This window comes from Sus scrofa, chromosome 9 (assembly GCF_000003025.6).
Source record: "Sus scrofa isolate TJ Tabasco breed Duroc chromosome 9, Sscrofa11.1, whole genome shotgun sequence".
NCBI classification, from domain to species: Eukaryota; Metazoa; Chordata; class Mammalia; order Artiodactyla; family Suidae; genus Sus; species Sus scrofa.
In genome coordinates, this window is record NC_010451.4 from 132,638,826 (window position 1) to 132,651,612 (window position 12,787).

General features: G+C 44.7%; 1 protein-coding gene across 1 annotated transcript in view; it reads right to left on the reverse strand.

Annotated features, from left to right (window-relative positions):
• HHAT (hedgehog acyltransferase) overlaps positions 1 to 12,787 on the reverse strand; it is a 321,661-nt gene that overhangs the window by 292,419 nt on the left and 16,455 nt on the right. Inside the window, 1 exon segment of the mRNA XM_013979981.2 lies at positions 9,669 to 9,799. Coding sequence (XP_013835435.2) covers positions 9,669 to 9,799 — 131 coding nt within the window.

The following is a 12,787-nucleotide window of genomic DNA, read 5'->3' on the forward strand; positions in this document are numbered from 1 at the left end:
AACATTTTAAGAATATGACATAAAACTGTACATTAATAAATTTGAAAATTTCAATGAAATAGAAAATATAAATTATGCTGACTTAAGAAGAAAACCTAAATATACCAATAACCCTGTAAGATACTGAAATGCTTCCAATGAATCTACTTCTCAAGAGACTCCGTGGCTAGGCAAACTTGCAAGACAATGATAGCAAACTTTGATGCTGACATTTTGTAAACTGTTTAAACAGTTCCAGAATGTGGGGAGAAAAGCTTCTGCATTCATTCCACAAAGTTAACAGACTACTGATACTAAAATCTGAGGATGACACAATAAAACTGCAGGCCAAGCAATCTCACTTAGAAAGTATAATATTTTTTAAACATGGAAACAAGCAGTGTACTTAAAAAGACCATAGCCATAGTAGGTTTGTCGTAGAAATCCATCTAATTATTGGAAAAATGATTGCTTTAAAATACATCAATAGGCTGAGAAAGGAACACTAGGTAATCATCTGAACAGATACTTTAAAAATGGATAAAATTCAACATGTATTGCTGATTTTTAAATGTTAATAAAAGGGAGCTGGAAGTATTCCTTAACATGATTATTTTTATGTTATTTTGCTTTTCAGGGCCACAGCCGCAGCATATGGAGGTTCCCAGGCTAGGAGTCCAACCGGAGCTGCAGTTGCCGGCCTACACCACAGCCACAGCCACGTGGGATCCGAGCCGCGTCTGCGACCTACACCACAGCTCACGGCAACGCCGGATCCTTGACCCACTGAGCGAGGCCAGGGGTCGAACCTGCATCCTTGTGGATGCTCGTCGGGTTTGTTTACCACTGAGCCACGATGGGACTCCAACATGATTAGTTTCAAAGCAAAGTTTATTCAGCTTTTCACAAGTGGTAAAAATAATACAGAGATTTCCATTAACGTTAGACTCGAAATAAGGACAGCATTCTTTTCCAACCTCTGCACTGTTTTCAAATTCCTGGCGAAGTAACAGTAGATGAAGCAAAGCCGTTATCGTTATGGATGGATGATAAAACACAAAAAGCAGAGGAATCGTATCATAAAGCCAATGGATTATTAGGAGAATTCAGTGATTATTGGAACATAAAAGAGCTAAACCAAAATAAACATCTTTACTATAGACCAGAAATAATTAGCTAAAAACTATAGAAAACATAGTTGGAAAGTATCCCCATTACAAGAACGAAAAAAAAAAAAAGACTTAGAAATAACAGGAATTTTAACAGGGCCAAATATGAAGACAACCGTGAACCTTTATTAAGGGAAGTAACAGAAACATTGAGAAAAAAAATATCATACTCCTAGAGGGAAAGATGCAATGTTATAAGATTGTTAATTACTATCAAACTATAATGTCTAGGTTTACTGGAATTCTAATGAAAACCCGAAGGAGATTTTTCGGGAACTTGCCAATTTCACCCATGTATTTGGAAGAAACCAGTAAGACTAGCTAAGAAAAGAAGGGAAATAAAGGCAGGAATAGAGAACAGTGGTGGAGTGCTGGAGTCCTCTTGCGGCGCAACAGGTTAAGGATCTGGCGTTGTCACTGCAGCAGCTGGGCTCCCTGCTGTGGCGCAGGTTTCATACCTGGCCCAGGAATTTCCACAGGCCACAGGCGCACAACACACCGCCCCCCACCCCCTGCAAAAAAAAAAAAAAGAATGAGGAGTGGTAACCTATTCTACCAAATGACCCGACATCTAAAAGGCAAAAGCAGTTAAAAACAGCCCACTACTGATGTAAGAATTGACTAGGAAATTCAGTGAGACAGAAAGACAGCTCCCAAGGTACGTGTGGATGTGTGTGAATGCATATGTGTGTGTGTGTGTATAGAAGAATTTAGTAGATATAAGAATTTAGTACATGATCAAAATTGTGTCATAATTCAAGAAGGGGAGGAAGACATTAAATAGTGCTCTTTATCTGGGAAAAAAATAACTCTTCACTTCATATCATATACCAAATATACCTGAGATTTTGGACTGAAGAACAAAGGCTCAGCTTACCAAGACCAGGGTAAGATGGGTTCTCCATCAGAAGAAGTGTTAACTGGCACAGCCTTCCTGGAGGACAGGCCGGGGACGTCTATCTATACCCTGAAAATATTCGCATAGTGTGACTCTCTAATTCATCTTCAGGAAATCCTTTTGAGAAAAACAGTCAGATACCACACAGCAGTACAAATAGCTCCCACACAAAATACATAAGCTAAGCACTCAACTCGTGAAGTGGGAATGAAAAAGAACAGAACAAACCCAGAGAAACAATAAGGAAGGGAAGAAATCAATGAACAAGAAGATGCAATTTGAGAAATCGAAGAAACCTTACACTGAAAAAAGTAATAAGATCTCTAGCAAAATTGATCAAAGGAAAAAAATAGGGAAGTAGGGAGAAGAATAAGAAAGAAAGTGATGGAGAGAGTGAAAAAGATGTAAATAAACAGCATATGACATGAGAGAAAAGCCAACTAGAGAAACAAAAAAAATTTTTTTTTTTTTCTGAGTGTGGAAACTGTCAATTTATTTTTTGGTCTTTTTGCCTTTTCTAGGTCCACTCCCGTGGCATACGGAGGTTCCCAGGCTAGGGGGTGAATCGGAGCTGTAGTCACCGGCCTACGCCAGAGACACAGCAACGCTGGATACAAGCTGTGTCTGCAACCTACACCACAGCTCAGGGCAACGCCAGATCCTTAACCCACTGAGTGAGGCCAGGGATTGAACCCAAAACCCCATGGTTCCTAGTCAGATTCATTAACAACTGAGCCACGACGGAAACTCCAGAAACAAAAAATTTTAAATGAGTATTATGAATCACCATATGCTGATCAAGTTGAAAACCTCCATAAAATGCGTAGATCCCGAGAAAGGTATAAAATGCCAAAACAGATATAAGAAAAAATGGAAATTTTGAATATAAACCAATAGGTATTTCCAAGCAAACTGAAACAGTCATCTAAGACATCCTTTTCCAGATGCTTTTCCAGATGAGCTGCTATCACCCATGGTTTTCACGGATGAGAATTCAACTGTTTTCATGCCAAGAATTGCATTCAGCGGCTATGAATGACAAAAATACATGGCCCTCTTTTAGGCAGCAGCACGAATTCTTTCAAGGCACTGATAGTACATGCATCTTTCCTCAAGTTCTGTCTCTCTGCAATCAAAGACACACAAGTCTCTGTACATCTTCTAAAGCATAAGCCACAAACTTGATACAGCAGGTCTGGATTAGCCACAGCCTTGCTGAGTACCAGAGGAAAAGTCAACAGGCATAGACGTCACCCCCCCACACCCCCCTATAAAGCATTTCTACTGGACTTCGAAATGCTCTGTGTAGACTTGTGGTAGAGTTGAAAGGAAGAAGGGGGCTTCTGCTCAGTTCCTGCTGCGGATTTACCAAGAGATACCGTTTTGACTAGAGCGGTTAAAATCAATCCACTGTCCCTAATTGCTGGACAACCCTGCTACTGCTGAAGGGGGAGAGGGCAGTGAATGAGATGCCTGCCCCCTGCCCAGAGCAAGCAGCCAGGCAGAGGCGTGCCGGTGGCATTTCACATAACACTAAGTTTTGAGCTTCTAGTATGTTCTAGGCCCTATATTTCCTTCAGAAACAAATACTCGACAAAAGTTGACAGAACAGACAGTTTTCCCTAGGAGCCTACCTCCAAGATGTGGGTTAAGCAGCACTTATTCCTGAATTACACCGTAAGACGTGGAGCCAGGCAGATTCAGTGTTGCACCGTCACACACACGTTGGCAAGGGAGGGAGATCTGGCTTCCAAGAGCTGAATGGGCAAAAGCACTAGAGAAAGATGACATTTCTTGAGCGTCACCAAATGCCTCGGCACTGACATTAAAAGGAAAAGCATGAAGGACAAAAGAAGCTCCAGGACAGGGAGTGTGGTCAGTAATAAGTCACACAGGATGACAGCCTCTGGCTCAGTGGAAATGTAGAAAAGTTTTTACTCTCCCCTCCCACCGCCATCCAAGAAGCTTTCTGGTGGGGTAAAATGTTAAGGTTTCAAGTTTAACAGCAAAACAGATAAAAGGTCTTCGTCCAAATGAGTTGCTTTAGGAAAATATCAACAAATATGAGTGGCGGAATAGAATAAACAGTGGGTCTGGAGTTGGACAAACCTGCTCTATCATTTATCAGACGTGTAGCCTTGGACCCGTTATATTTTTCGACCACAGTATCCTCATCTGGGTAAAGCACTGTAACACCCATTAAGGCAGAGACTCTGAAGATGGCCAGATCAGTTCCTTCTCTCCCTGTGTGTATGTGCCGCTCCAACCATAAAAAGCTATAGTTTTCCCTCCCCTTTAATTGGGACTGGCCCTCTGATTTGCTGTGACCAATAAATGAGGCAGAAGTGACCTACACAACTTCCCAGGTTGAGCTTTAAGAGATCGGCATCTCCTGGTTTTACACACACGCAACAATCCCGCTTGAAAGCCATGTGGAGAGCTTCATACAGAGAATCATGCCATTCCGGTTGACAGCCCCCAGCTGAGCTCTTGGCTGATAGCCAGTCATGTGTGTGAGCCGTCTTGGACATTTCAGCCCAGCTGAGCCACCAGATGATAACAGCCCAGCTAACAACACACAAAGCAGAACTTTCCAGCTAAGTTCAATCGAGATTTATTAAAAACAAAATCTCACAGTACACGAAAATCAATCAGTGGAATCTATCACATCAACAGGCTAAAGAAAAATGACATGATCGTATCACAGATGCACAAAAATCATTTGGAAAAAAAAAATCCAACACCCATTTATGACTTAAAACTTCCAGCAAACTAGAAATAGAAGGGAACTGCCTCAACTGGATAAAGAACATCTATAAAAACCTACAGCTGATATACTTAATGGTGAGTAACTAGAAGCTTTCCCACTCAGATCAGGAAAAGGGCAAGGATGTGTCTCCTCACCACTCCTTTTCTAATGCAATAAGAAAATGAAATACATGGAATACAGAATGGAAAGAAAAAAAATCATGCAAATAACATGATTGTCTAACTAGAAAAACCAAATAATCAATCAAAAAAATTCCTGGAACACATAAGCAATTATAGAAAGGTTTCAGGATACAAGATTAATATACAAAAGTCAATCACTTTACCATGTATCAGTGATGAACAAGGAGAATTTGAAATCAGAAGAAATAACATTTACATTGGCATCCCTCAAAATGAAAAATAGGTATAAATCTATAAGTTATATATATTATATACTAGGAAAAAAAGAACTTTGATGAAAGAAGTCAAAGAAGAACTAAATAAATGGAGACATATTCCATGTTCATGGAAAGAAAGACTCAATATTGTCAAAATATCAGTTCTTCTATAGTTGATCTGTATATTCAGTCCAATCCAAATCAAAATCCTAGATAAGTTATTTTGTAGATATCAACAAAACTGATTCTAAAATTTATACAGAGAGGTAAAAGACCCATAACAGACAACACAATATGAAAGAAGAAAAACCAAGTGGGACAACCAATACTGTTCAACTTCAAGGCTTACTACAAGGCTATGGTATGAAGAAAGTATGGTGGTGGTAAAAGAATAGACAAAGAGACCCATGCAACAGAAAAGGACAGCCCAGAAAGCGACCCACCTAAATATACTCAACCAATCTTCGACAAACCAGCAAAGGTAAGATAAGGGAGCAAAGACAGACTCTTCAACGAATGGTGCTGGAACAAATAGAGATCCACATGCAAGGAAAAAAGAATGAATCCAGACACAACCAAATGGATATCACAAATGAATGTCATAGATGTAAATGTAAAACACAAAACTAAAAAAGTCCTGGAAAATAACATCGGAGAAACCTAGATGGCCTTGGATGTGCCAATGACTTTTTAGATGCAACACCAAAGACTTGACTCATGAAGGAAAGAATTGATAAGCTGGACATATTAAAAATTTAAAAGTTTCGCTCTGTGGGAGTTCCCATCATGGCACAGTGGTTAACGAATCCGACTAGGAACCATGAGGTTGCAGGTTCGGTCCCTGGCCTTGCTCAGTGGGTTAAGGATCTGGCATTGACATGAGCTGTGGTGTAGGTCACAGATGCGGCTTGGATCCCTCGTTGCTGTGGCTGTGGCACAGGCCGGCATCTACAGCTCCGATTGGACCCCTACCCTGGGAACCTCCATATGCTGCGGGAGCGGCCCTAGAAAAGGCAAAAAGACAAAAAAAAAAAAAAAAAAGTTTCGCTCTGTGAAAGATACTGTCAAGAGAAGAGAAGGTAAGCCATGAACTGGGAAAAAATATTTGCAAAAGGCACATCTGATAAAGGACTATTATCTAAATATATAAACAGCAGTTGAAAATCAACAATAAGGAAAAGAACCTCCTGATATTTTAAGTGGGCAAAAGACCTGAACTGAAAGCTCACCAAAGAAGCATATAGATGGCAAATAAGCATATGAAAATATGCTGCATAACATGTCAAAGAAATGCAAATTAAAATAATAACGAGGAGTTCCCATCGTAGCTCAGTGGTTAGCGAATCCGACTAGGAACCATGAGGTTACGGGTTCGATCCCTGGCCTTGCTCAGTAACTTAAGGATCTGGCATTGCTGTGAGCTGTGGTGTAGGTTGCAGATGCGGCTCGGATCCTGCGTTGCTGTGGCTCTGGCGTAGGCCGGTGGCTACAGCTCCAATTCGACCCCTAGCCTGGGAACCTCCATGTGCCACAGGAGCAGCCCAAGAAATGGCCAAAAAAAAAAAAAAGACAAAAAATAAACAAATAAATAAATAAAATAATAATGAGACACCACTACACAGCTATCAGAATGGCCAAAATCTAAGACACTGACAACACCAAAAGCTCACAAGGATATGGAGTAACAGGAACCCACTGCTGGTGGGAATGCAAAATGAAAGAGCCGCTTTGGAAGAAAATTGGAAGTTTCTCATAAACATAGACATACTCATACCACACAACCATTGCTCCTCGGTATTTACCCAAAGAGGGTGAGCACTTAGGTCCCTACAAAAACCTTCCCATGGATGGTTAGAGCAGCTTTATTCATGATCACTTGAAGTAAATGAGTGAATAAACTGGGGGACGACCAGACAATGGAATACTGCTCATCGCAAAAGAGAAGTGAGCTATCAAACCACAAAAAGTCATGGAGGAACCCTAAATACATATTAAGTGAAAGAAGCCTGTCTGAAAAGGCCATAGTGTATGATTCCAACTACGCAACATTTTAGAAAGGGGAAAACTAATGAGACGGTAAAAAGAGCAGTAGCTGCCAGGGGTTAAGGGGAGGGAGGGAGGAAGAGACAGAGCACAGAGGTTTTTCAGGGCAGCAAAATGATTCTGTAGCTACTATAATGACGGAAGCATGTCATGTATGGTCTCTCAAAGTTCACAGAATGACCACCAGCAAGAATGAACCCCACTGTAAACTACGGCCTCGGGGTGATAACTATGTACCAGCTCTGGTTTGGCCATGGTAACAAATTATAATAAACCTGGGGCAGGATGCTGACAGTCAGGGAGGCTGCGCTTGGGGGGCGGGGTACCTAGTGAATAAAAGCTCTTTGTATTTCCTGCTCAATTTTTGCTGTGAACCTTAAACTGCTCTTTAAAAAAAGAGTCTCTTTCAAAGGAAAAAAAAACCTCACTGAACAGTGAGAGATACCTGGTGGCAGCTGCAAATCACAAATCTTCAGGGCGGTTTGTTAGGTAGCAATGGATAACGGTGACACCCATTTATGGAAAAGACTGCTGATTAACGGCTGCCACCCATTTTTTCTTTCTTCCTCTGTAATAGGACGCTTCAGTTCAGCTGGAAGAATGGCCTCCCAAGCAAAGGTCGCATTTGCTAGCTCCCCTCACAGTTGGTAGGGCCCCAGGGCTAGGTTCTAGCAAAAAGTACATTAATGAATATGATATAGGCAATTTTCAAGTCATGCTCTCAGAAAGAGGGGGCCTATCCCCCCCCTTCCCTTCCATGCTTCCTGGTGAGGAAAAAAAGTGAATTTGGCCGCTGGAGCCCCTGTTAAGGATGGCAGAAGAACAGGGACGAAGGGGTCAGGCTCATGGATGCCATCTAAATGCCAGCCCTGACCACCTGTCTTCTAAGTACGATGCCATCTCAAGGGGCTTTCCTAAAGATGGACTACGACAAGGTACATAAAGTGCCTAACACAGTGCCTGACAGAGACTGGTGGGCTCTTACACAAGGGCTCTGAGAGCTCAGAGGCTCCATCAGGGAAACCCAGCTACCCGGACAGCCTTGGCCACGCAAGCGTCTTCATCTACTTTAGACGGTTCATCTCTGCAACCAAGCTCCTGGCTCTGAGTGGGACGCAGGTAGAATGGGAGCAAAGCCGATCCTGGAGAGGAACATCAAGCCCAGGGGTCCACAGGGAGGCAGACTCGGAGGGCAGAGCACTGTCAACTGTGCTTCCCCAAACCTACCTTTGCATTTGGAGGGACCACAATTACTGTCAGCATCCTCCCCTGCCTTCGAGATCAAGCGCAGCCTCCTGAGCTGGAAGGCTACACATGGTCACGGCCAATCTCTCCGCCGCTCTTCGATCTAAGCTGGACTCTTGCCGCTCTCCCTCCACACACTGTACGCCAGCCCCACGGAGGGTCTGGAGCTCCCAGGTCACGCTGTGTCTTCTCACACCCCAGGGGCACCGCACACACTTGTCCTTTCGCCTGCAAACTCATCTCTGCCACAGGTCCCCTGCTCCCTCCTCCACTGCCTGACTTCTATCCTTACTTAAGACAAGGCTCGCCGCCACCTCTAGCAACAGCTTCTGTAGGCTACGTACTACCATGGGGACAAATATTCTGAGGAGCAACAGTACATTTATTAAGCAAACCATCCCCGATGCTGTAAGAGACCATTCATGAACCCTCCAAAATTCTTTCTCCCGTCCCTCCCCAGCACGGGCAGTTTAATGTAGCACGTGGCCACCCAGCTAATGACACTATTTCCCAGTGCCCCCAGCTGTGGCCGTGGAATTTGGTGCTGGCCAACTGGGTACGAGCAGAAGAGACAAGGGCAGTGCCTGTTCCAAGCTGCACTTAAAGGAAAGGAGGATTCCCGTTCCTCTCCCCAGTGGCTGGCCTGGGGAGTTGGAGCTGATTCCTGGTCAACATGTGCACACAAGCACTGCCAACAGGGGAGTTCCCTGGTGGTCTAGGGGTTAGGACTCGGTGCTTTCACCGCTGCAGCCCAGGTTCAGTTCCTGATCTGGAAACTGAGATCCCACATCAAGCCACTACACACCATGGCCAAAATAACAAAAAATAGCTCTGGGCCTCCAATGCCACAGGATGCATCCTCGTATCTGAGAGGAGTGACAGTGGGAGGGAAATTTAAGAAGTTACTGCAAATTACAAATGCAAATCATGTCCACTGCCTTCAACAGCCCTGGAATCCAACTCTCAGAGGACCAGCCATGGGATCACCTAAAGATCCAGGATGAGGGTGGAAAACTCCACCAGTTCAGGTCAGGCCATTGATTCAAACTGTCCAAGACGCGGGGAAAGCAAAGCGGGCTCAAGTCACCCCAAACCCATGATGCCATCTTCCCGAATCTGCCACCGCGAGCATCCCCCTCCCACCTTTCTTTCTTGATACAAGTTCAGAAACGCTGGGGGTCTTACCTCTGGAGACTTTGAAAACTTCATAGAAAGAATAGAAGTGGAAGCCTAGGGAGGCAAATAGGTAAAAAGACAGTTCCCATCGGGGCAGCATTGTTCTTGTGACAGGGTCCCGACGGCCACTCTGGGAGTTTCTAGGAAGAGAAACAGAAATAAAGACATTAAGCCACGGACATGGTGCTAGAGAACAGCATCTTATCACCAGGGAGTTTGCCTGCTCTCTCAGGAACCCATCACGGTTCCAGGGGTACAGACATACCCGCCTCCTTGTCACACCTTCTCCTGCCAGTGAGCCTATTCCAACTGCATCACGTCACATCTCACACATACACAGTCTGCCCAGGGTGGGAGCGTCTTTCCATCTGAGCACCCACAGCCCCCATCTGCCTCCCTCCACAGTGTACCCCAGACATGTCTGTCCTTACTGCCTGCCACACCTGTCTCCCCCCGTGGAGTGGACCTTTAGGGAGCAGAAACCATATTCTCTGAGACCCCAGCCCTTAGCACAGATCTGGAAGGGACTTAGAACACAGCAGGAAGGGACTACTAAGTGCTCCACGAATACCTGTTATTTAAAAGCCTGAATAAAAGAAAAGGACAGGGAGTTCCCACTGTGGCTCAAGAACCTGACTTGTGGAGTTCCCGTCGTGGCTCAAAGGTTAACAAATCTGACTAGGAACCATGAGGTTACGGGTTCGATCCCTGGCCTTGCTCAGTGGGTTAAGGACCCAGCATTGCCGTGAGCTGTGGTGTAGGTTGCAGAGGCGGCTCGGATCCTGAGCTGCTGTGGCTGTGGCGTAGGCTGGCAGCTACAGCTCCGATTAGACTCCTAGCCTGGAAATCTCCATATGCCGCAGGGGTGGCCCTAGAAAAGACAAAAAGATCAAAAAAAAAAAAAAGAAAGAAAATAAACTGACTTGTATCCAGGAGGACATGGATTCGATCCCTGGCCTTGCTCGGTGGGTTAAGGATCCAGTGTTGCCGCCAGCTGTGGGGTAGGTCACAGATGTGGCTCAGATCTGGCATTGCTGTAGCTGTGGTGTAGGCAGGCAGTTGCAGCTCCTATTCAACCCCTAGCCTGGGAACGTCCATATGCTGCAGGTATGGCCCTAAAATGGGGAAAAAAAAAAAAGACAAATCATCTCCAAACCTCTTCTAAGCCAATACACTTTAACCTCCTTGTTCTCCTCTTCAAATGTCATTCCACAGTGGTTTATAAGAATGGATTAATAAAACCCCTCTGTCTTCCATCTTCTGGGCACGTCTTCAAGGGAAGCTAACAGCATAACTGCATCAGCGGACACGGCTAGTTGCTCAATATGCAGTCTCCCTTCTTACACAATCACTGACTTTTTAATCTGAACACACAGACGCTGAGCTCCACTCTATAGTGTCTCCAAGTGTGGACATTTGAATAGGTCTGGCTCCAAGGCTGCGGTCAGCCCCCTCCTGCTGAGTGGAGTTGGAACAGCCATCTCTGGACCAAGAGGTAAAAGCCACATAGAAAAACGAGACAGAGGCGCCCCAGGCCTTGACTCCATGGGCCACCCCCCTCTACCCACAAAACTGCCCTGGACCACTTACACCTGGACGATTACATGAAAGAGAAATGCATTCCCAGGTTGCTTAAACCTCTGCTACTCCTGATCTCTCTGTTTTGGCAGCCAGCTCTATAGTCCAAGTAATAAAACAGGTAACAGAAATGAAGACCTAAAATTCCGCAAATTAAATGATCAGTTCCCCAGTAACAAAGAGTGAGCTGAATGTAAACCCTTTTAAGGTCCTCATTGCTTTACTTACACCTCATGGCAGATACCAAATTAAAAGACAAAGTTTAATCCCCACCCAAGCAAGCACTTCACATGTGACAGCAATGTCAACAATCAGAAGTCATGCATGATCTCATTTTGTTTTCACAACAGCCAGGTGAAGTAGGCGGAGCAAGGAAGGCAGGTATTTACGGATGATGACTCTACAGCATGGCGAGGGCACAAAATCAGAAACAACTGAGCCAGGGGAGTTCCCGCTGTATAGCACCAGGTTGAAGGTTTGATCCTTGGCCCCTCGCAGTGGGTTAAAGAATTCGGCGTTGCTGCAGCTGCGCCTTGGATCTGATCCCTGCCCTAGGAACTCCAAATGCTGTGGGAGGGAGGGACGGACTGAGCCAGGGCTCAGCCTCCACGCTGCCCCTCAGGCACAGCCCGCCCCGTTACTGCCAGCTCACAGAGGGACTTGTCCTTAGAGCCTGGCTCAGAATCTGCCACACACAAACTCATTTCTTCAGGCTGCAGGGAGACAGAGAAGGAATTTGATATAATGTCAACTTTCATAAACTAGGAGGTCAGAAATCAGCGGGCCAAGGCAGCCCAGCGTGAGTTTCCTCTGCGGCTCCCCTACGAGCTCCAGAAGCAGGCACTCGTGCTGCCAATCACAAGCCCACCAACCCTCAGGTTCCTTCCACTCTTCAGAACCTCCTCTAGCTTCCTGTATTTCTAATCACACTTGTTTTTTTTAATGCCTGGCATCTTCCAGAATATCTTAAGATTTATTTCTGGAAATCTGTAAGAATACGGCACTCTTCCCTTTAGAGGGAAATTAATTTCAACCTCTGGGTTTTATATCGTCTCTCCTTCCAAAGATGCTGGTATTGCTATATTGGATGACGTCTTCAGTTAGCAAAGAACTGGACCCTCTTCAAATGCGACTGAAATCTGAACAGAATAATCTTAGAGACTGGAATTCCCATTGTGGCACAGCAGAAACACACCCAGGTAGCATCCATGAGGGTGCGGGTTTGACCCCTGGCCTCACTGCATGGGCCGGGGATCCAGTGTTGCCTTGAGCTGTGGTGTAGGCTGGCAGCTGTAGCTCCAATTCCACCCCTGGCCTAGGAACTTGCATATGCCTTGGGTGCAGCCCTAAAAAACAAAAATTTTAATTAAAAAAAAAAATCTTGGAGATCCAAGTTCTAGATGCCCTGCTCTTTAGCAGATTGTTATGGACATTCTCCTTCTAGGATAATTCCCCTGCATTAGTGATTTAACTGTCAGACTGTCAGGAAACTAGAAAACTCAGTATGACATTTCTCTCTTTTTTTGTGGGGGCGGGCATGCCAGTATCAT